At 32.6% G+C, this 26,122-nt stretch overlaps 3 protein-coding genes and 1 pseudogene across 4 annotated transcripts in view; 3 read left to right on the forward strand and 1 right to left on the reverse strand.

Moving 5' to 3' along the window:
* LOC125807988 (ribosome-binding factor PSRP1, chloroplastic) overlaps window positions 1-26,122 on the forward strand; it is a 207,560-nt gene that overhangs the window by 168,097 nt on the left and 13,341 nt on the right. The gene's annotated exons all lie outside the window — the stretch shown is intronic.
* Window positions 405-4,528, forward strand: LOC125807983 (IAA-amino acid hydrolase ILR1-like 5). Its single transcript, XM_049487744.1, has 5 exons — window positions 405-800; window positions 1,339-1,464; window positions 2,414-2,728; window positions 3,325-3,453; window positions 4,023-4,528. The coding sequence occupies exons 1-5, from the start codon at window positions 459-461 to the stop codon at window positions 4,401-4,403; spliced, it is 1,293 nt and encodes a 430-aa protein (XP_049343701.1). The 5' UTR covers window positions 405-458; the 3' UTR covers window positions 4,404-4,528.
* On the forward strand, window positions 16,138-17,447 carry LOC125807990 (heavy metal-associated isoprenylated plant protein 9-like; annotated as a pseudogene).
* On the reverse strand, window positions 17,778-22,350 carry LOC125807987 (protein DOWNY MILDEW RESISTANCE 6-like). The gene is made up of 4 exons (XM_049487746.1): window positions 22,106-22,350; window positions 21,600-21,847; window positions 18,668-18,992; window positions 17,778-18,071 (listed from the first exon to the last, which is right to left on the reverse strand). The coding sequence occupies exons 1-4, from the start codon at window positions 22,307-22,309 to the stop codon at window positions 17,820-17,822; spliced, it is 1,029 nt and encodes a 342-aa protein (XP_049343703.1). The 5' UTR covers window positions 22,310-22,350; the 3' UTR covers window positions 17,778-17,819.

A 26,122-nucleotide genomic window follows, 5' to 3' on the forward strand; every position in this document is an offset into this window, starting at 1 on the left:
TAGTAGTTTTTTATTATATAAAGAGTAGCTTGTAATGTCGGTCCATTTTAATTATCTTGTTTACTTAAAGTAAGCGATTTGAAATTATTGTCATTTTAAAAAAATCAATATATAGATCAATTATTAATTTTCATTTTTATCCTTATTCAATAAATGTGGAAACAAATTATTTTGGTGAAAGTACTATTAGATTGAGATTGTAACAAATAAAAATAATTTAGTCAAATTACTTTTTTTCGTTAATATTTGTACTTCGTACGTTACCTCATTCTTCTTTTTTACGATCTCGCAGTTTAACTTCCTAAAGAATACGGAAAAAAAATATGACAAGTAAAATAGATCATATTTTTCGCGAATATATCCAATAAAAGTCGTCGGTCGTTTGCTCATTTTACTTGTGTAAAGAACGATTAGATGAACCATCAACTACCGCAAAATCACACAGAAAAACTGGCAAAATGTTCACATTTTCTCCAATTTTAGTACTCCTATTCCTTTTCTGCTTCAGCTTACTGTATTCAGTTCAAGGCAGCTACTTTGATCAAGAATTTGTTAAGCAGGTACTGAATTCAGCAAGTAAAGATAAAGATTGGTTAGTATCCATAAGAAGGAAAATTCATGAATACCCAGAACTCAGATTCGAAGAATATAATACCAGTGCTCTGATTCGTAGTGAACTTGATAAGCTTGGGGTTTATTATGAATACCCTTTTGCTAAAACTGGTATTGTTGCTCAAATTGGCAATGGTTCTCCCCCTGTTGTTGCTTTGCGAGCTGATATGGATGCCCTTCCTATGCAGGTTTCTCCTAGTTACTTATGTACAAAAAGATTCTTTTTTTTCCTTAGTTACATGGTATTCCCTGTGTTTCAGTTTGTTTGTCTGGTTTTGATTTGGGAAGAAGTTAAAGAAAGTAACAAAACTTTTGAAGATATATTGAATTTACTAAAATATCATATAATCTTGTGATCTTATAGATGCCATGTGAAAATTTAGAATTAAAGATTTGTCAAAAATGAAACAGATATTCGTTTTGAAATGGACTGAAAAGGAAAGTAAAACAGATAAATTGAAACTGGGTGAGCATAATTTCTAAACATCCTTGCACCCTTCTACCTCCGCCCTGAGTTGGGCGGTATCAAATCTAGAGGATTCAATATTAGTTAGATTGTTTTTACACTGGTTGTCAGCTTGTCACAATCCTCCAACTTTATTTGGAGTTGTGACAGACTATGCTTTATGAAGATTATATAGGGGGAGTTATAAAGAGATAATTAGTACTGTGCATATTTAAGTGTAAAATGTCTCTGGTATTGATCTCAAATGAATATAACCGTAGGAACTTGTTGAATGGGAACATAAGAGCAAAATTAATGGCAAAATGCATGGATGTGGACATGATGCTCATACGACGATGCTTCTTGGTGCTGCTAAGCTGCTGAATGAACGGAAGGACAAACTTAATGTGAGTTCTTTTGATGTTTGGTTTAAAGGAACTTTACTCTTCACTAGTACTGATTCATTTGGAATGTAACTCGTGCTTGTGACATGAGAACTGAACTTTTTCAAGTGGTGAACAATGGTTGAGTTAACATCATGTGTTTCTTCATACTTTTCCTCTCTTCAAACTTCTAAAGGCCTCACAATTAGAGGGATAGTTTGATTCCCTGAATTCTTCCTTTAAGCTCATAGAGACCTTATCAATGCCTAAAAGGAACTTAGAGATTTTCTCCTTTTCAAAAATATCCTTGAATCTTCTGGCATCTCCTGGCATTCAGAATCAGGACTTTCAAAAGTAGCTAGTTGTTTCCAGAAACGGCCGAGAGCACAATAATGTTTGTAACTGACATATCACCTTGTGGGAGATCATGTGGAGCACTAGTCAAAAAAGTTAAGTTACATTTTTATTGTCTTAATATCATAATTTGTCTTCTTTGGAACAGTCTGAATTTCATAGGTCAGAAGAGCGAAGTTTCCTTATTTAATTGTCGATGTTGCTAAGTAACTACGATATGACCATATTGTTCTTTGATTCTCAAAATCTGAATTTGGGTCATCCTTCCCTAGAGGACTAGTAGTGCACTAGGAAGGATGATCTAATCATTTTCGAAGGCCACTTACCATTTCTTGGATCTCTTTATGTATAACTACATATGCTTCATCTTGCATATATCCATCAGAACATTCTGTTTTGAACCACACTCTTTGCTCACTTGTCAGTCTGTAATTGTCTGAATGATACTACTAGATTTTTCTTTTCAACTTCGTAAGGATACATATGTCACATGACACTCCAAAAGTACTGTTCAAATTCACCTAATCTGCTTGGTCCTTTGTGTGGCATCATACAATATCAGGCAATATCTCTTTTTGCTAAACTCAATATTATTGTAATTCTATTGTAAACCACAAAGGGAACCGTCAGACTTGTTTTCCAACCTGCGGAGGAAGGAGGAGCTGGTGCAAATCATATGATAAAGGAAGGAGCTCTAGGTGATGCAGAAGTTATATTTGGTATGCATGTTGATTTTAAAAGACCTACAGGGGGCATTGGCACTAGTCCTGGACCCCTTTTAGCTGCCGTTTGCTTCTTTGAAGCAAAAATAGAAGGAAAAGGAGGGCATGCTGCACAACCCCATGAAGCTGTGGATCCAATACTTGCTGCATCATTTGCAATTGTGGCATTGCAGCAGCTCATCTCAAGAGAAGTAGATCCCCTTCATAGTCAAGTACGCACCTTAATCTCAATTTTTGTCCATTGAGCATTCTCAAAGCGAGGCAAAAAAACATGTTAGCGCTTCGCCTCGCTTAATTGTGCTTCAGTGTCATCATTAAGGCTCTAAGACATACTTTTCCTTGCAAATGAAGGTCTTCTAAAGAGACGACACTAAACAATTGATATTTCACTTTATCGTTATTTTTTTTCCAGTTTATTTGTCCATATATTTGTTAGTAATGTTTATTATTATTAGTTTTAGACTTAACATATATATATTGTGGTCTTTTTTCGTTTGTGCCTTTTTTCGTTAAAGCCCATGCTTTTGTGCTTAAAGACCCAATGGTGAATAGACCTAAGAGCTTTATTGCACTTATGATAACACTGGTCCAATCCTTTGTCTTCTATTTTCCTTGAAGATGTTTACCTCATAAGAAGTGTACATAATGGTATGTTTAATATTATATAGGAACATGTATTCCCTTTACGAACATTTTTTGTTTTTAACAACTCATTATTTTTGAGGTGGAAGCTGTATGATGTTTGAGACCTCAAGCCTCGTTTGATAGTTAGTCTTACTGATATTGAAATACTCACTTCTGCCTGAAGGTTCTTTCTGTTACTTATGTCAGAGGTGGATCAGCATCAAATGTAATTCCATCATATGTTGAATTTGGGGGAACTCTGAGGAGTCTAACGACTGAAGGCTTGTTTCAACTTCAAAAGAGGGTGAAAGAGGTACTTTGTTGAACCCTGGCTCTTGTTAACTATCAACATCTACCAACTAGATTTTCTGGCTGTTTCCTTAACATGTAGTATGTGTTACAAATTTAATGATTTTTTTGTCGATGTTTAATAGCCTTTAACAGATGGCCTTCTTAGGCCATTGGAAAATGATGGGTTACATGTACCTATGTAATGAACTAACAAGATTAAGGATGGCTTCTTGAACACGTATCAAAACCCTTTCTCCAGCTAAATGAATGACCAAACTAATGGCGTTCCTGCAGTTTCCTTCCACAAGTAGGGTATGGGGAGGGTGGAATGTACACAGACCTTACCCCTTCTTGTGTAGGTAGAGAGGTTTTTTTCGATATTCCCTCGGCTCAAGGTCAGCATAAACACAACATATATGGAAATCACTATTGAATCCTTCATTTCTTGATATACTGTTGCAGTAGATTCTAATTGTCTTCAATGTCCAGTATCAACGAAAATGCTTCAAGTTCTTTCTAATAGGAACAGAACCTAGACTTCTCGTAGTAATTTGGTGCACATTTGAAATACATATTTATATGAGCCTGCAGGTAATTGAAGGACAGGCAGCTGTGCATAGGTGTAAGGCGTACATTGACATGAAAGAGGAGGATTTCCCAGCATATCCAGCTTGCACAAATGATGAGAACTTACATCAACATGTAGAGAGGGTTGGCAAACTCGTGCTTGGTTCGGAGAATGTTGGGGAAATTGAAAAGGTCATGGCAGGTGAGGACTTTGCTTTCTATCAACAAGTGATTCCTGGAGTTATCTTTCAAATAGGGATCAGAAATGAAAAGTTGGGCTCTACCCACGCCCCACATTCCCCTCATTTCTTTCTTGACGAGGATGTCCTTCCAATTGGAGCAGCAATGCACACAGCCATAGCAGAGATGTATCTGAACGATTACCAACATCCCACTGCAGTTTAGCTAATAACATTATTGTTTGATGGTCTCTTGAGTTGCATAAATGTTCCAATTACTCGTTCATTCTGCACATTGTATACAATACAACATAAATAAGCAAATCTAATGCGGTGATGACCGTCTGTTCATGTGGCCCATTTCCATTTTCTTGATGCCATGGTTGCTCTTGTGCTCTTTAAAAATTTCTCTTATGCAACAAGGCATCAAGTAGTTAAGTATGTAGATCTAAATGCAGTTACAAAATGAATAATGACAGTAGTCTGACACTGTATATGCAAAATCTAGTGCAAGTTACTGTTTTTATGGCAGAATTTAATATGTGTTCATATTTTATGGATTTCTTGATGCATAAAGTGTTGGAAAATTATATGCACAGCGGAAGCATATTTGAATCTTACTGCTTACATGAATAATAGATAACCAATAATCGTTTATGCTAGATCACATAATCATGCTAGAACACATAAACATACTGAAATTTAATTCGATAAATACCTCTTGAAGCGTGAACAAATACCTTCAATCGAATCCCCAAGTTAGACAGACCTTCAAGTGAATCTACAAGATAGCTATGGTCTTCTACAGTGATCCCAAGTTCACATTTGAACTCTCTCAATACTTGGGTGGGCAAGTATGAATAAAAAAAAACTAAATCCATCTTTTTCTAGGTTAGGAGAATCTCTATTTATAGAGATTTCTTCCCCAATCCAAAAAGGAGAAGAAAACCCAGTTTTCTTGAAAAACAAGAAAACCCACGCCTACTCCTTTTTCCCCTAAGAAATAGGATTCTGAGTTCTAGTTAAATATGGGCACCGGAGGGACCACATAATTAATTACTGAAGCTTCCTATAATGGAAATAATTTCAAATAATTAATTTGAATTATTCTTACCATAATAAATTACAAATCATTCCACTAGAAATTCGTAATTGCACTCCTCTATTTATATTTCATAATTCCCCATTAAACATTTATGTAATTCCCCATGTTAAGATTTCAGATACTAATCAATAAATTAAATTACTGACGAATTTAACTTAATGATTAATTTCCTTTAGAGCACTACTTAACTTATTTCATGTGTCGGATTCATAAATCCACTTGCAAGGTTTGACACGATGAAAACTTATAAGTTTCTCAAAAAGGCATATCAATCAATCTCTATAACGAGACATGGATTCCATCAACTAACTTATTATTTCACCAATATATATTATTATCATCCAACTTACCAGGCATATTGACCCATCTCAGAATCTCACCTTTTAATAAATCAAAACGATAATTAATATATACAGATCATAATAGTTATATCAGGATTAAGAATATAAGTACATTTAATAGTTTAGAGAATATGTTTTGTCAGTCAGTATTACATATAATCTTGTGCTACAATCGTACCGATGGCATGTCCAATTTCCATCCTAGATTGTGAACAAAAAACTTTATACTTATAAGAATCGATGATTTAATCCTCTGTGTATAAGCTAAACTCTACACACTAAATCATCTACTATATAAGTAAATAGACACCATAAACGAATATATGATCTATTAAAATTGAGCAAATATTTATTCTATAATAAATATTATTTCTTAACACATGGTTAATAGTATATATCCCAACAATCTCCCACTTAGACTTTTAACCATCACAATTGTTATAATGTACTATATCTAAATGCATGGTTAATAGTATATACCCTAACAATCTCCCACTTAGATATTTAATCTTGAAAATTGTTAGAATACTATGTCTAAACACATGATTAATAGTATATACCTTAACAATCTCCCACTTAGACTTTTAACTATGCATTTACAACTTTCACAAGCATTCCTTTATTTCTATTTTCTCATGCAATTTTGTCTAGTAGTGCTTCGTCGTAACAAATCGATTTTGTACTAGATCTTGAGAGAGCTTCTCATGAAACCTTCCAAGAGTGTACTTCTTTTCAGATCATAAAAGTTCTCTCAAGCATACAAAACAAAACAATCTTCATGATTCTCCCACTACGACAAAGCACTACATAATCACACTTTCATGATCTTGAGTCTTCATGTTTTCTTCAAAATCTTTCAATATTGAAATATTAACAACTTTACACGTAGTGTTCTTCAATTTGCTCAACATCATTTCCACTACTTGAGGTAGTAGTTTTCTTATGTCTAGCAACGTTTCTCCCACTACTTAAATGCAATGGAACGTCATTTTTGACATATCGATTAGATGTTTTTGAGCGTCTGAATTTATAATTGACTTATTTGTTATTTCTTTGTTCGATTCTTGTAAAACTAGTTTACTTCTAGGAACATGGTTTACTAAATGATCCTTTTCTAGAAATCAGACAGTTGTGTTAACAATTGTCTTATTTTCTTTAGTACACTATAATAAACCTTCTTTTATTCTTTAGGATATCTAATTAACACACACATTCCGTTCTTAATTCCAATTTGCTTATTCTCCCACTCAATACCTGTGCTGAACAATCCTATATCTGAACATGTCATGGATTAGACTTACGTCGAATCCAACTAGTTCTATAGTTGTTTAAGGTACTGATTTGAAAGAAATTGAATTCAGAATGTGATATGTAGTTATTAGAACCTATCCCAAAAGAAACAAAATAACTAATAATAAGTCAATAATTAATCTTATCATCTTCATAAGAGTCTACTTCTTTCTCTTCTACACCAATCTATTATAGAGTGTCTGGTGTAGACAATTGAAATGCAATTATTCTATAAGATAAATGACTCATGAACTCTGCAGAGAGGTTTACGTCACTACAATCAGATTGCAGTGACTTTATATATATTTTTCATGATGCTATTTTCGTTTGTCTTAAATATTTTGATCAGTTTATCTAGACATTCAGACTAACAAAACATCAAAAAATATATATTCATATCATGAGTAACCGTTTGTGAAAATCTCAGAATACTCAAATTCACCTTTTGCTTGAATGTTCATTTACCTCACAAATCAAAATAGAATAATTCTAACTTATCACTACTACTTTTCCTTTTTAATAGGAAAGGTCTCTTAGTTATTTTTCCTTCTGAACATAACTCACATGTTGGTAGTGACTTCACTTTCAATGAACTGTTATGTCCATCCATTAACCAACATCGAAGTTCTATTCAAAATAAATAACTTAGACGCTAGTGTACAATAAGTTTCATTCAATCTAAAAGATACTTTCTCTTATGAGATAGATTAATAAAATTTAGTTTATGCGAGATAATATTAATAAAAAAAAAGCACGCATCAATAGACCACAAGAAATGAAATATTCATCAAACTCAATGATAGGAGAGTTATAAATAAATATATCAAATATTCATCTCTTATCTAGTTAGAAACTGAAAATAATTCCTTCTAACATAAGGTACATGTACAATGCATTCTTTGAATTAATATCTTTATCTCTACCAAAAGAAAAGCTTAAGTAGTACTAAGTGGGTGTGTAAAGTCTATTGAGAATATGAGATATAATACTTTAAATAGATCATAATATTTCGAATAATCCTAAATAACAAAATTCAGGGCTCATTTATACATATATATCCATGCATCTCGAATAGCCAATCGATGGGATTGGAGAACTACTCATGCAATACACATGTACAATGACCGATTATTCACTCCATAAACTTATTGTAACGACCCTAAAAATTGATAGGTGAAACTAGAGCCTAATGTATGAATTTTTAAAGTTTAAGCATAAATTGGAGTTATGAAATTTTCCAAAATAAAAATTGGACTTTGCCTTAGTTTTATTTGGTAGGTCCATGTAGGCAAGGGGTGTTTTCGTAAATATTAATTTTAGTTAAATTAAGAAGTGAGTATATTTATTTTATTTCTAATAACTATATATGGTATTAAAACTTTTAAAAAGGTATTGTTTTAATTCATTCTTCAAATTAACCCCCACCCCCCCCCCGCCCCCCTAAAAGTTCTTTTCTCTAAAAGTCCTCTCAAGCTCAAGGAAGAAGAAGATGTGGGCAACTAGGGTTTCGAATTGAAGGTTTCTTGCATCAAATTTTCATGGATTTTCTCAATACTAAGGTATGGTGGCTCTTTATCTAAAGCTAGTTTTCGCTTTAGAACCAATTTCAAAGGGTTTTCAAATTCTCAAAAGTTATGAAAAACTTCTATTTCTTACTCTACTCAAGGGTTCTTGCATTAAATGGTTTTAAATGATGGATTGTGATATTGTTGATATTAAATTGATGTTTTCAAGTGAAAAATCTCATGAACCCTTGATTTCACAAATTTCTATATTTGACTTACGAAATGGGTTTGTTGATAATGATTGGGTATTGATGAATTTATGCTTAGAATAGATTGTATTGTTGATGTTTATGATTTTCTATATCTATTGATTAATGTTGAGGATGGCTTTGGAGGATGGTAAGTTGGCTTAATCTCATATTATTGACATAATTGTTCTCGCTTGGTTTGATCCACTTATGGTGGAGGTGTTTAATTATGGATTGTATTATGAATATGGCCTTGAAGGCATTATCTATTGAATTAAAGTGTTATCAAGTTATGAAGTGTTATAGTACTATGTGAAGGTATTCTTATAGTTATAAGGTGATCTTGTACAAAGTGTTATTGTAGTGTAATTGAAAGTATGTTCTCTTTAAATGTCCATATGTGACGATTGTTGTTGATAGGTTGAATCCACCTTTGGTGGAAGTGTTATATCTTGTTCTTGTGTGGTATTATTGTGAATTGTAGCCATGAAGGCATTGGGGAAGTTGTTGCATAATGTTGGAATATTGTATTATTGTGAATTGAGGCCATGAAGGGCATTATATGAGTGTTATTGTATTGTTATATTATTATATATGAATGAGGCTATATGTAAAGTCCTATATGAAGCTATATGTGTGAAGGTATGATGTGAATGAGTTTATGTGATCTTGTGATGATCCTATGTAAAGTGGATAGCATTGTGATTTAAAGTATGATTTTTTCTCATGATGTATATATGAAAAGATGTTGGATTATGAAGTATCCTTAAATGAAAATGTTGTGACTTGGTTGGTAGACTAAAGTGTCCCTCCTTGTTACTTAAAGTCTTGAATGCATGAATGTGTGAAGTGGGCTAGAACTAAGAAATGGTGCCCTTTCTATAAATGCTAAAAGAGGAATTCTAGGCCAAGACTTGAATCGGCAGAACTAAGAAATGGTGCCTTTTCATAAGTCTAGCTTTCCTAAGTAAATGTACAACCTTGAAGGATGGGCCTTAGGGCGAAGTTCCCTTCTTGAGTGAAATGATAGACTTAGAGATGGATGGAGCCGGAACGGCATGAAAATCCTTATCTAAGAAAGTCAAATGAGCTATCCTTATGAACCTTGATTGGCCATGACTTAGAGATGGGGCCTTTCTTGGGAAGAGGTACTATGAGTTGGTTGAACTAGAAAAGGAACCCTCTCTAAGTACATATGTGATTGAATACTCTATGGGAAACAAGGCTAGCACCGAATGGATGTGGTTAGGAAGGTGGTCTAGTTGAGTATGAGATTAGGCACAATGAACTTCCTTGGACATCCCCTAAACCATGTGCCTACATGGGTTGCTTACTAGTTCTACCTTTGGCAAGTAGAACAACCTCTACGGAGTAGGATAGACTCCGGATTCCATGCCTAGCTAGTATGGTCTATGTCGGTTATGCCTATTCCCATCATGTGGGATATGCACTCTAATTATTGGATAGGTTCTACAACGTGTAGGTAGTAGTATGGGATGCTATCTACACATGGCACGAGTAGGCTTTGAAAATACTAAAGTGAATTCCCTAAGTCTAACGACTATTATGTGAAAGTCCCCTTATGTGCTTGAATGTCTCCTAAATGGTTTCTTAAAGAATGTTGGTCTATTGATGTTATGTTATAAAGGAAATGTCCTTATCTAAGGTAATCTTGAGGAACACTTAAGTGTGCTTGAAGAGGTTGTATGGGCGGTCATTTCTTGTCTCACTCAAGTGTGTCTTAAGGTTATATTAGGTAGAGGTCCTACGGTAATGAAATGGCGTGTGTTCTTTTAAAGTTAAGCATGGGTTGTATATGAATATATGTTGAGTATGTATATTGTTGGCTATGGTTTTATATGTGAACATTGACTTGTATTATGTCTCTTATACTTGTGAAGTGAAGGTTTTATCAAAATAATGTGAAAGCATTTATTCCTTGTAAATGTCCATTTTGGCATGTTTTTGCATGGTCATCATACTTAGTACTTAACTGTGCTAATTCCATATTTCTCTATTTTCTACAAGTGTAGGTTCCGGCAAGTGAGCGGGTTTTGTAGTAACTTGGGATTTGAAGTTCTTCCTAGATTTTGTGGTATGTCCTCATATGTCGAGGGCAAGACTTTTCTATTCTAGTTTTATGATAAGATTCTTGTAATAGACTTAATAGACTTCTTTTGATTGTAAAGGGCCGTCTCCCTAGTATGTTTTCACGTTTATGTCTAAGATGGCTAAGAGACTTAGTATTCCGCTTGTGTACTTTTGAATGATGTTTTTAAAAGTGACATTTGAGTCTTATGGGATTTTATTTAAAGAGTTTTTAATTCCACACTATTTTACATATCTAATGTGATGAATGCTAAGGGCTTGTATGAGACCTCCGAGAGGTTGAATACGCATGTTACGACTTGGGGATGCTCTCGGGTCGTGACACTTATACAGACCTAACTCAGATGGAGAGTCTACTGTTAGTTTAAGTCAAGTGAAAATCCTCTAGTTACATTGATCCAATCTTATATTACTCAGTTTAGGAGAGTTAATATACATTATCAAACTAGACGATTAAATACATAGTGACTTGTATCAATTTCATCCGATAGGGAGGATGGTCTAAGCTAGCACATAAAACTAATACTTCACTACTATTTAATCAAACATGACCAAAAAACTCATATAACGATCCAAAAAAAAAATTAAATTTCTTACTAGGTCGTTCTTATGAATCTACCAAATTTCAGATCAATCAGAGTTCCTTTTTTTTTTTCCGAATTCGAAAACTATGATCAATTTGGTTGAAAACGTTGTTTGGCCAAAATAGAATTTAAGATTTTCCCGCTCAATAATTCTTATCATAAATCATCATTTTGTGAAATAGATACACGAATTAAGAATAAAGAACGAAATTCTAAAATTCCAAAAGAAAAGCATGTTTATGTATACATTGAATATTAAAATTCAAAACACACCTCATAGATATCAATGAATCTTGAACAGTAAATTTTGATGAAAAAATGACTACTCATGCAACATACATATGTGGTGTCAGATATTCACTTCGACAAATTTAGAACAAAAGCTAACTCAGATGGAGAGTATATGTTAATTTAGGTCAAGTAAATATCATTATCCCTAGATCCATTGATCCAATCAAATAATACTCAGTTTAGGAGAGTCAATACAGATAATCAAAACTAGAGATTAAACTTCAATGACTTGTATTAATTTCATCCGTTATGGAGGAAGGTCTAAGCCAACACATGAACTTAATTCTTCACTAAAATTTAGTCATGAAGACCATAGAAAACAAACTCTATCACCACTATATCATAGTCGAGTAATTTTTCAGTAAAATTAATTTTTTCAAGATACAAAAATTATCTAAAAAACATCATCTGAACGACCTCAAATTACCAAATCGCTGCATTACAATGAGTATTTTAAATTTGATCGTTTCTGATGAACCTATCAAATTTCAGATCAATTGGAGTTCAAAAATAATATTTATCTCCAAAGTTATGATCAAATTCAGATTCAAACGATTTTAGAAAAAATAATCAGATCTACATCCTTATCATATATCAATTTATGTTAACTCATCATGTGTAATCATGTACCACATATAACATAAATAAAACCAATATAAAGGATGTCATTCATACTAAATCACATTTTAATTCCAAAGAACAACTTTAAAAATCATTTTAACGACCTCAAAAAATTATAACCACATAGCAATGAGTACTTCTTACTAGGCCGTTATCAATGAACTTACCAAATTTCAAGTCAATTGGAGTCTATAAAGAATCTTTATTTCCAAAGCTATGACCAAATTCAAATTTGAGTGATTTAAACCTTTTTAGGAATTAAAACAACATGGCCTACATTCTTATCACATATCAATTCTTGTAGAATCACCATGTGTAATCATGTTCTAGATTTTACATGAACATAACTGACATAAAGAATGATCTTATCATATTCAAATCAATTTAATCCGACAAACTATTTAAAAACCCATCTAAACAATTTTCAATGAAACCATCAAATTTCAAGTCAATCAGAGATCATGAAAATCATGACCACCTAAACCATGACCTAATTTGAAAAATAATTGTTTTAGGTATAGTTAAAGATTAAAATAACTAGATTCAGTTTTCATTCTCTTTTAATTATTATTCCATGAGCACAAGGCATACGTTGTGTCCTTTCTTTTACTAAGACACACAACACCTCCTTATATCAAAATTGTCCTTTCAATTAATACATCTGAAAATTCAAGATATTACATTTTTTTCCCTTTTAGACCAGAGAAAATCTTTAATATCTATTCTCATGAATTAATTAAGCATTACTAGCATATTACGGTAAATATCCATTCATATAAATAAATATTTACCACCAATATTCACTTAGGACAATTTATACATAATACATTGAAGATATTCTAATGACTAAAATAAATAGACCACTTTCATAGATCCTATTTATTAATTATTATTCTCAATCCATATATTGGTATAATCCCACATAAAGCTTTAAGAATTTCTAAGTGATCTCAAACAAATAGACCATTTAATGGTAGCACTATTTATTAATCACAAACTCTCAATTATATGTACATTATACACGTATGAGAAATGTTAATGCCGTGTTACAAAGACAATAACCAAATAATTGAAAGAATTGATTATTGGCCAATCCAAAAGAATGAGCACATGCAGTTAATTGTAGTATCAATTGTTTGGCAAAAAAAATTAAATTAAATTAAACATTCACTTTGCCAAAAAATATTACTATGAAAAATCGGTGATGCCCTACGGTACCACTGTAGCCGCCGACACATGCAATATAACAAACAGTAATCAACAAATATTAATTACCAAAAGAATCAAGAAAAAACAGTGCTGAAAATTGGAGTCTTTAATTCTTAGGCAAAACTTAATTTGCAGACGTCACAGTGTTCAATACTCCGGTCTCTTCTCTTCTTTTAATTCTTTTTAACTTTACAATGCAGTATAACTCAACTTGCAATAATTTTAAAAAATTTAATATTGGTTGACATATGCCATCATCGTGATATACCACAATTATCAACAATTAGTAATTAAACATAATTGAATTCGGCTATACACTGAACTCACGTAAAAACTGCATATTAATGTCTGTATCGAAAACATATACATACATGTATATCATGTTATCTAATAAGATGCAAGTGTGGCTCTTGATGCCAATTGTTGGAAAATTATATGCACAGCGGAAGTATATTTGAATCTTACTGCTTACATGAATAATAGATAACCAATAATCGTTTATGCTAGATCACATAATCATGCTAGAACACATAAACATACTGAAATTTAATTCGATAAATACCTCTTGAAGCGTGAACAGATACCTTCAATCGAATCCCCAAGTTAGACAGACCTTCAAGTGAATCTACAAGATAGCTATGGTCTTCTACAGTGATCCCAAGTTCACATCTGAACTCTCTCAATACTTGGGTGGGCAAGTATGAATAAAAAAAAAACTAAATCCATCTTTTTCTAGGTTAGGAGAATCTCTATTTATAGAGATTTCTTCCCCAATCCAAAAAGGAGAAGAAAACCCAGTTTTCTTGAAAAACAAGAAAACCCACGCCTACTCCTTTTTCCCCTAAGAAATAGGATTCTGAGTTCTAGTTAAATATGGGCACCGGAGGGACCACATAATTAATTACTGAGGCTTCCTATTATGGAAATAATTCCAAATAATTAATTTGAATTATTCTTACCATAATAAATTACAAATCATTCCACTAGAAATTCGTAACTGCACTCCTCTATTTATATTTCATAATTCCCCATTAAACATTTATGTAATTCCCCATGTTAAGATTTCAGATACTAATCAATAAATTAAATTACTGACGAATTTAACTTAATGATTAATTTCCTTTAGAGCACTACTTAACTTATTTCATGTGTCGGATTCATAAATCCACTTGCATGGTTTGACACGATGAAAACTTATAAGTTTCTCAAAAAGGCATATCAATCAATCTCTATAACGAGACATGGATTCCATCAACTAACTTATTATTTCACCAATATATATTATTATCATCCAACTTACCAGGCATATTGACCCATCTCAGAATCTCACCTTTTAATAAATCAAAACGATAATTAATATATACAGATCATAATAGTTATATCAGGATTAAGAATATAAGAACATTTAATAGTTTAGAGAATATGTTTTGTCAGTCAGTCTAAAACAACTATCTCTACTCGGTCCCGTTCAATACATACAAAATGCACTAGCACAAGAAGTTGGAACTATACCGTTCCCATAATCAAGATAAATTACATATAATCTTGTGCTACAATCGTACCGATGGCATGTCCAATTTCCATCCTAGATTGTGAACAAAAAACTTTATACTTATAAGAATCGATGATTTAATTCTCTGTGTATAAGCTAAACTCTACACACTAAATCATCTACTATATAAGTAAATAGACACCATAAACGAATATATGATCTATTAAAATTGAGCAAATATTTATTCTATAATAAATATTATTTCTTAACACATGGTTAATAGTATATATCCCAACATAAAGTTACTAGGTTCGACAAAACCCCGGTGACTAAAGATTTTCTGTTGATATTCTTTCTCTTTTTTATTTTTGCCCCTACGAGAGGGGGCAGGGGTTTGGAATGTAAAATTGAAAGAACCCATGTGAGACCAACTTTGAAGAATGAAGATCTTTACGCTCAAATCATTAGCACTTTAGCATCCCCAAAGTTTCATACAACCCAATTTTGTTCAACTTACCAAGTTGTATTGCAACTTCTTTAATAACAATAATGTTCAGGTCAACTTGCATACACTTCGATTAATTCCATCAGATACCTGCTACTACCTCTACTAACACAGATACCATGTAACTCTATCCAACTATCACTTAGTGATTTTACCTCCAGTGAGATTTGAACTTGGTTACTCATGGTTCTCGACCTACTTTATAAGATTATTCTCTGTGCTATTTATATTCTTTATGTCCATAAATTTAGGTATCCCCTGCTTTGTGGAATTCCCTTTATCCTTCCTCTCCCTCTGCCTCCTGAATATAGTTCCAACTAATATACAAAAAGGAGGAATCAAATAGGATTACAATTAAGAGGTACCCTTTATGTAGATAGTTCCCCTGCATGTGCTTTGCCATTGCACAGAGTTAGGCTTTTTGCATACAATTTTGCAAACTCATATTTTCCTTTGATTCTCGTCGTTTTCAGTCTATAAAAGCTTGGTAGCTGGTTTCTCCTTACTACTCATCAGCAGAGACTATGAGTAAAGAAGCCAAAAAGGTTAGTCACATTTTCCTTTTTTGAATTTATTTCATCTTTGCCAATATGAGAAAATGTTCACATAATGGATTGTTATGTTTGATAGGAGCTCGTTAAGGAACCGAAAATAGAGGAAATGGAGGATGAGAAGACAGAAGAACTAAAACAACTTTCTCCTTTAATTTTGTGTATAGACTTGCATTGTTTAGGATGTGCCAAGAAGATTGAGAGGACCATTTCAAAGATAAGAGGTTTTTATCCTACTCTAGTCACTTTGCTTGTAACGTTCTAGTCAGTTTGTGTGCACCTTGACTATTCCACTGTGTTTTTGCATTTTTTTCTTCTGACGTTATTTTAGACAAGCATCAAATCTATATTCAAATGGAGCAGGGGTAGACAGAGTAATGATAGATATGGAGCAAAACCAAGTGACGATAAACGGAGTGATTGAACCACAAGCATTGTGCACCAGGATTGTTAAGGAAACAAAGAGAACAGCAAAAGTATTTTCGCCTTTGCCACAAGCTGAGGATGAACCTATTCCTGAAGTTGTTTCTTCACAGGCAATCTTTTTTACTCGTACTGTATAATTTTTCGCTGAAGAATATACATAAAGATCATAAATGTAAATGTTTGATCCTTGTTTTAATACCTTTTCAGGTTAACAGATTGACGACAGTTGAGCTTATTGTTAACATGCATTGTGAAGCATGTGCCAAACAGCTTAAAAGAAAGATTCTAAAAATGAGAGGTATATAAACAAGTTCTTTTGTGTATTTACCTAACCATTTTGAGTACGCGGATTCAGAATTTTAAGTTAGTACATGTGAAATGTCACAATAAGTATTACTTTTGTGTCTACTAATAATCTTCTTCATGATTAATTTAGGGGTGAGAACCGCGGAAACAGATCTGACCTTAGGGAAAGTAATTGTAAAAGGAAGCATGGACGCCAACAAGCTCATTGATTATGTCTACGGACGAACTAAAAAGCAGGCCAAAATTGTCCTTCAACATGAACCCCGGAAGCATAAGGAAGAACCAAAGAGTGAAGATCCAAATCCAGATGAAGAAGCTAAGAAACTCGAAGAGGAAGACAAGAAAGAAGGCGGCGAAGACAGTAGCATGGCATCAGAGGGAGAAGAAATCATCAATAAGATGATGTATTATATATTGCCAACCACTTTATGTCATTGAAAGAATCCCACCTCCTCAGCTCTTCTCCGATGAAAATCCTAATACATGTTGCATAACGTAACCAATAATAACAGGTACGTGAAAGATCATTTTCATCTATTCAAATTGTAAGTGATCATAGGAGATCATTTTCTCGGAGTTTCATGATATCGTGGGATGAGACTCTCCTATGTTTCTTATGCATTTTTATATCAGCCAATGCAATTTCATCTTTCCCAGTTTGATTCTACATATAAAACAGGGGTGCAAGCACCATAGTGCCAGAGGAAAAGAACAAAATTTACATACTTTAAGTATCATTATTTTGCGAGTTCCATACCTGAACTATTAGGTGATTGTTTCCTACCTAAACTAATTATTAAAAATATAAGAGATGATGAAGCTTTTGGTAAGGTAAATTATTGTACAAATCTCCCAACACATTATTTATTAGATAGCTTGCTCGATCGATCAGTAGCTTCGTTAGAAAATCACACATATGGACAAATATAATAATTCTTTATACTGTCGATGTATAATTTGATTAATTTCCTAACACATTTATTAGATGACCTGATGGAACGATAACTGTGTGATAACCCACACTTAGGTCGATACAAAAGTTATAAACTCATACAAGTACTAGGTTCCATCGTTCTTGAAAAGTTCTAAACAATATTCCTGGTCTAAATTCCTGCTCCAAAATTTGTCATAATATTCAGTGTAAGTGAAATCTCGATAAATGGCTGAAGATCCATCTTCAATTAAGGTTTTTGGAGCACTGATAATGGAACAATCATTGGGACAGAGGAAAGAAGCCACAGACATCCTTGCTTTGTCTGAATTTACAATAGCTCTATGCCATATACTTTTATACTTTCCATTACTCAATGCCTGCACGACAAATAATTATTTCATCTAAAAGTTTAAGTTGCTAGATATAATTTTATTTAATTAGTTGTATTTTCAAGACACCCACACCACCACCATGATGTGCAAGTTTGATATCATAGGTCAAGCATGTAAAAAATATTTTTAAAATAATGAATAGTATATAGTGAAACTTGAAGAACCACCATGTTGAATTGTGTGTAACTTGTCATAAAAACTTAATTAACTAAGTTGTTAGAGATTATACACGTTTATTTACTTAAAAATGACATTTTTCAATATTGACCACAGCAATAGGTAATTAATTGTAATATGTCTCATATGAAAACATGAAAAATAGGGTAATTAATAACATGTTATTAAAGGTATATACGTTGCATTAGTGTAGATAGCTTAAATATTTTACTCCCTCTTCGTTTTTCAGAAGTTTATTTTATAAAAATTAAAATATTCAAAAACTATACGAAAAGTACAATATAGGTGTAAGTAAATCTTCTAGTGTCAATCAAAGTTTACTTATTTTGAATCTCGAAAAGTAAAATGTACCAGATAAATTGCGATAGATGGAATAGTTATGAAATAGAAGAGTCATGTTTTACCTCCAATTGATCACCAAGATTGATGACAAATGCATCAGGTTGAGGTTTAATAGATAACCATTCTCCATCCTTAAGAACTTGAAGGCCAGCCACTTGCAAATCTTGAAGAAGAATTGTAATTGCATTTGGATCTGTATGGGCTGGTAACCCATAAGTTAGTTCAGGTTGTGGACATGGAGGATAAAAATTGATAGCCATATGTTGTCCTTGTTTACCCAACACATTTTTAATACAATCTTTTTCAAGCCCTAGGCTCTCTGATATTGCTTCTTCTAATCTATATCCAAGTTGTCTAACTTCCATGCAATATTTGCTCACTATTTCCCTAAGCAATTAAAGAACATAAATTAGATTCTTATTTCGATTTAATCGAGTTAAAAAAGAATGAAACGTCATAACAATATGAATGGTGAGGCGTTGATCAGACTCATATAGCACATAAAATACATATGTTGTAGGTAGAAATGTTCTCGCTTTTTACCCCTACAAACACAATCATTTTGGTTCCGGATTCTAGAAAATTAATACTAATATCGTTTTATTTTTTAAGAAAAGAGTTTTAGCTTTTAAATAATAAATAAAAATATTTTCAAGGATACTGTTTTTTTTTTTTTTTTTAACAAAAGAATAAAATAAAAATCAGACACCATAGTAGTTGTCTGCTACTGACTAGCAACTGACAAAGGAATCAATCATTCATCACATGATTTTATGTTATGCTGGCTACCACCATCACATGGTTATATTTTATCATTGGTTCACTTTTATTAGTTCATAAAGAAATTATAAAATAATATATATATATATATATATATATATATATATATATATATATATAATACTCATATAAATAATAGTATATATTGTAAATCAATTTTTATTAATATAAGTAAACAAGAAAAAGTGAACGGAACAATTGAAAATTATTGCGTCATCAGTCTATGTATTCCATGACGTCATGAAATATATAAAATTAACAGCTGAGCTGTAGGGACTAGGACAGTGAGAAGTGATGCATCGACAATGAAAAAGGGCCCAAACACATGCACAACCCCTCAAACTTGCTCTCATTTTTTATTTTGGCACTCCAACTTAGCCTTATTCTATTCTAACCCTTAAACTCCATTTTTTCTGTACCATTTAAACACTAATACTAATTTTAATGATATTTTTTTTATTTATGTTCTTCAATTGTAATTTTTTATTTTAAAAAAATAGACGTGTGTCTGTTGATTTTCGTAAAAAAATTAAACATTCGCGAACAAACATAAAATTTTTCAAACAATAATATTATTTTTTGAGATTTCTCTGTACTTTTGCATGAAAGTAAATTGACGAAAGTTCTTTGATTTTCTTTCTTGAACATTCAATTAAATTAAATAACACTACTTATTTATTATTTCTTATTTTATCGCAAATACTCACTTTTTATTTTTAATATAAATCAATACGAATAAAAAAACTCATCTTCAATACGAGTAAAAAAGACTCTTGTTCATTGCTAATAACACTACTAAAAAATGTTAAAACTCAACTGACTTTAATTTGTTAGGTTGTCGGTGATTTTTAAGAAAGAAAAACAACACAATTTCGTTAGTTATTTTTCACATAAAAAAAACATAAAACTCTTAAAAAGAAATTATTTTTTTTTAAAAAAAATTATTTTTTGTTAATTTTTATCTTTTTAACTAAAATTAATTGACAAATGTCGATTTAAAATAAGAAGTTGCAATTGAAAAATATATATAAAAATAAAGAAATCATAAAAATAGTATTTCGTGTTAAAATGATATATAAAAAATGGAGTTTAATGGTTAAAATGGAACAATGCTAAGTTGGAGTGCCAAAATGAAAAATGAGGGCAAGTTAGAGGGGTTGTATATGTGTTTGGCCTTAAAAACGACTTGACTAAATAACACTTGTACGCAAATTAAAATCACAGAGTTTTGGAATAATATACTCCATAAAACATCTAGTACGACTTTAAATATTTTGATTAACTAGTTTACAAAATATATATTACATAAATCAATTCATATATTTTATACTAACAAATTAATTGATCGAACGGTACAATTAGATAAAAAGTCCAATAGATAATTTTTTTTAAAAAGGTCGGCAGAGCCGGTGTAGAATTATCAATTGCAAAAAAATATTGGATAGATTTGAGTCGTTTTCTTTGTGAAGCAACATAAAATTTGACATAATCTAATTAATTAGTGTACCTAATTGCCGGTACAACACTTACTAATTAAACAGAAACAACTTAAACACGTAATTACAAATAATTTACCTAGATAGGTACATAAACAGTTTAGATACGTGACAATCAAAATTACGACTAGTTAGAAACGAGACAAAAAAAAAGGGAAAAAGGACAAATATACCCGAAATTATCGTAAATGATATCCAGATATCCTCCATCATACTTTTGGGACATTGATGCCTTTACCGTCTAAAAACTAGAGCATATATACCCTTTACACTAACGGACATACACCTGTCATAATCTTATCCACAGATCCGATATCTATTAAATATCGGATCGACGGATAAGATCAGTATTTAGTCTTCCGTTAGAGTGAAGGGCATATATGCTCTAGTTTTTGGACGGCAGGGGCACCAATGCCTCCAAAAGTATGACGGAGGATATCTGCATACCATTCACAATAGTTTGAGGATATATTTGTGCTATTTCCAAAAAAATAAAATTACGCTGTGACAAAGCAAAAAATAGACAAGTTAGAATTATGACTAAAAACTTGCAAAAAAAACAACTTAGATACGGGATAAGTACGATTCATGTAGAGTCATCATTTACAGAAAATGAATTTGGATTGATAAATAAACAGGAAATGAAAGAAAAAAAATGATTTGACATGACATATGAATGAACTAATACTTAATTATAATGAAAATTCAAATTAATTACCTGAAAGAAGGAGGATTAGAAGGCCATTCAGGGGCATATTTGTCCAAAGGATAACAATGTAGCCTAAGATAATCTCTCCAATTATGAACAGTTTCCTTCTTAACATTAAAACTAGTTGATAATCTCATAGTCTTTGATGGATCATCTGAGTACAATTTCATCTTTTCTTCCACTGGAAGCTTAAAAAATTCATGAGCTACCCCCAACATTTCATCCATAACCTTCTTTGATACACTGTGATTTATCACCTGATAAAAAATAATCCAAAATGACTACTCGTTTATCTATTACAATTCTTTTGAACTGCGTGTAAAAATTAAAGTACTATATATAATTGAAAAAATGTGATCAACGAAACGTCCAAATAGTAATGTTGCTATGTGAATTTGAAATGGAAATAGTACAACAATAACAACATATCTGAAAGGATTGAATGTACGTATATCTTATAAATAAAAGGGAAAAACCATTATGCATAAGTGAAGTGAAATGAGAAAAAAAGGAACCTGGAAAAACCCATAAAGACGACAAGCTTCGCCAATTTGATGAACGATAACGTTCCTATCAGTACAAGACATATCGATAACTGGAACAAGATCATCACGATCAACAACTTCAGACATGCTGGGTCTTTGAGATTCAGGTCGAACGTAAGATTCAGGGAGGGTTGAATGGTTGAATCCACTGGAAAGAACACTTGTTATTTTCATTATGTTTAAGAACACAAAATAGAGATGTAATGCAAGAACTAGAATATTAATGTTGCTCGATCGAAATGTACAAGTAGTTTCATTGAAGCTCAAACTAGCTAATATATATATATGATAATAATATCAAAACACGTATATTTTAAATATTGTGGGCTTGGTTTTTTTTTCACGTGAACCAAATCACGATAATTTTGATTAGCTTGTAGAAATTAATTGGTTCACATTTTACAGACTTGATTAAATTATTACTTGATGGGACGGTACAATAAACGTGACGTGTAAAACAAACGTCACTTTACCAACTTAAGATATACGTGAGACCACCAACGTGTTTCGGACGAAATTTGGGGATTAACACATAATTAAAGCCGGACTTGGCTCTACTCCATTTCTTTTAGTGGTGGGTTAAATTCTTTACACGTGTCGATCGCGTTAATAATTGAACTCTTATTGATAGTAACGTTTTTAATTTAAAAAAGAATGACTTTCTTTCCTTCTTAGTTTGTTTAAAAAAATGACTTCTTTCTTTTTTTGATAATATTTTAATTTTAGCTTTCTACGTGACATGTTTAAGGTCACAAGATTAAAAAAGTAATTTAATACATTTGATATAACTTTAATTTAGGACCACAATATTTAAAAGTTTCTTTATTTTTTTAAACTTCGTATCAAGTCAAACTAGACCATTTTTTTTTTAAACAGAGGGAGTAGTTGAATTTGATGGAATTTAGCAATAGATATTGATGAGTTAATAAGTCAACAGTTAAGAAGTCAAGAAATTGACAAGAAAATGACCAAAATGGTCCTTAATGTACATGTGTTATTTTATTTTGGTCTTTAATATATCATACATGATAGAAATGGTCCTTAATGTATAACAAAAAATGTTTATTTTTAGTTTTTCACCCTAAATCTAACAAAGATGTCAAAAGAAGGTGTTATATTTGTTGGGGAAAATGCGGACAAGCACAAAAATATATATGGTAAAAGTAATGGAAAAAAGAAAAGAAAATAATGACACCAAGAATTTACGTGGAAACCCTTCTAAATAAGGGAAAAACCACGGGCCAAGAGGAGCAACTGATATCACTATAGTAAGGAATTTTACACCGTGTAGTCACGAATACAATACTCAAAGTGACTACTACTCACTCAAAAGGAATAACACTCTTTTGATTTTCACCTTACTAAAATATCGCTCACACTCTATTTTTCTTCACAGACTATTTTCTTATATAGTCTATGGAAACCTTACAGCTCTCTAAATATTTTACTCTCTCTGTGAATTGGTGTATCAAACGAGAGGCTGAAGAGCTCCTTTTATAGATGCAATTGTATTGCACTATTCAAAAATCATGCCACCAAAAATTTGCATTGCTGCAAACTTTGTTGACAAAAGAAAAAGGTTTGCAGCTATTGTTGACAAACAAATTAAGCTGTGTTTTCTTTACAACAATTGCAGCCGCAATTGTTGACCCAAAAACTCATGGGATGGACCCCACAAATCTCCCCCTCCAGGCCCATGTACTAAAATGAGGTATCTTCATCTTCTCAGAGAGAGCTCATGCCAACAAGTTCTTTGCATAACTCGAACTTGTCCATTGTTACCACTTTCGTAAGCATATCTGCATGATTCTCATTTGTAGAGATCTTTTCAACCTGCATAAATTCGTCTTCTATATTTTCTCGAATCTAGTGATATCTCACGTCTATGTGTTTCGTCCTTGCATGGTACATAGAGTTCTTGCTCAAGTCTATTGCACTTTAACTGTCACAATAGACGACATACTCTTTTTAATGCAAGCCAAGTTCTTGAAGAAATTGCTTGAGCCATATCATTTCTTTGCCAGCTTCGGTAGCCGCAATATACTCAGCTTCAGTTGTAGATAGTGCAACACACTTCTGCAATTTAGACTGCTATGATATAGCTCCATCTGAAAAAGTTAACAAATATCCAGTAGTGGATTTTCTGTTATCAAGATCACCTGCCATATCAGCATCTGTATAGCCCTTCAAGATTGGATCTGATGCTCCAAAACACAAGCATTCATCTGAGCTTCCTTTAAGATACCTGAGTATCCACTTTACAGCTTCCCAATGCTCTTTTCCCGGATTGTCGAGAAATCTGCTGACAACACCAATTGCGTGAGCAATATTAGGTCTAGTGCATACCATTGCATACATTAGTCTTCTGACGACGGAGAAATATGGAACTTTGGCCATTCTCTCTTTTTCCTCCCTAACTGTAGGACACATCTTCTTACTCAACTTCATATGACCAGCAAGAGGTGTACTAACAGACTTAGCATTCTCCATATTGAAGCGCTCTAGTACACGTTCAATGTACTTTTTCTGTGATAAAAAAATCTTTCTTTCATCTCTGAGACGAGTAATTCTCATGCCCAAATTTTGCTTGCCATGACCCAAGTCTTTCATAGCAAAAGACTTACGCAACTTTTTCTTCAACTCGTCAATCTTGGAAGTATTCTTGCCCACAATCATCATATCATCCACATACAACAAGAGGATGATAAAATCATTGTCAGAATTTTTTTGTACAAATACACAATGATCTGAAGAAGTCTTCTTATAGCCTTGCTCCCCCATAACAAATTTAAACTTTTTGTACCACTGTCAGGGAGCTTGCTTTAAGCCATAAAGACTCTTTTTGAGTTTGCACACAAAATTTTCTTTACCTTCTACTTTAAAGCCCTCAGGTTGTTCCATATAAATTTCTTCTTCTAGATCACAGTGAAGGAAATCCGTCTTCACATCCATCTGCTCAATCTCTAAATTAAGACTAGCAGCCAAACCTAGAACTGTACGAATTGAGGACATTTTCACAACAGGAGAAAATATTTCGTCAAAGTCAATACCCTTTCTTTGACCAAATCCCTTAACAACCAATCTAGCTTTGTACCTTGGCTTCAAGTTGTGTTCTTCAACTTTAACTTTGAACACCCACTTGTTCTTCAAAGCTCTCATGCCCTTGGGCAATTTTACCAACTCATAAGTGTGGTTCTCATGCAGAGATTCCATCTTATCATGCATGGCTTCAATCCATTGATCCTTGTGCTCATCTTCCATGGCCTCCTCGTAACATTCAGGTTCTTCCCCGTCAGTGAGTAACACATACTCATTGGGTGAATAACGAGAGAAAGGAACCCATTGTCTTGTGGACCTCCTAAGTGGAATATTTGATTCATTCACAACTTCATGAGCAGGAGGATCATCAATAACAATATCATTGTTATTATCAACATCAACATGTTGATTCGATACATGATTATGGGAGTCGCCGTGATCTTCAAGCCCAATAACATCATGCATACTTATGTGAGGAACTTCATCTAGATGAACTATGACATCAAAACTTGAAGATTCTAGTTTCTCCGCTTTGTCAATATCTTCAATTGTTTGATTCTCCATGAAAGTAATATCACGGCTTCTCATAAGTTTCTTCTCAATTGAATCATATAGCCTGTAACCAAATTCATCAAGGCCATATCCAACAAAGATGCATTGTCTTATCTTGACATTTAACTTTGATCTCTCATCTTTGGGCACATGTACAAAAGCTTTGCAACCAAATACTCTCAAATGGTCATAAGAAACATCCTTTCCATACCAAACATATTTGGTACATCACTTTGCAAAGCAATAACAGGAGATATATTAATAACATGTGCAGAGGTCAATAAAACCTCACCCTAAAATGAGTTTGACAACTTTGCTTCAGAAAGCAAACATCTAACTCTTTCTATCAAGGCCCTGTTCATCCTTTCAGCCAAACCATTAAGCTGAGGAGTCTTA

Source organism: Solanum verrucosum, unplaced genomic scaffold (genome assembly GCF_900185275.1).
Source record: "Solanum verrucosum unplaced genomic scaffold, falcon-dt-bn FXZP01000183.1, whole genome shotgun sequence".
Classification (NCBI taxonomy): Eukaryota; Viridiplantae; Streptophyta; class Magnoliopsida; order Solanales; family Solanaceae; genus Solanum; species Solanum verrucosum.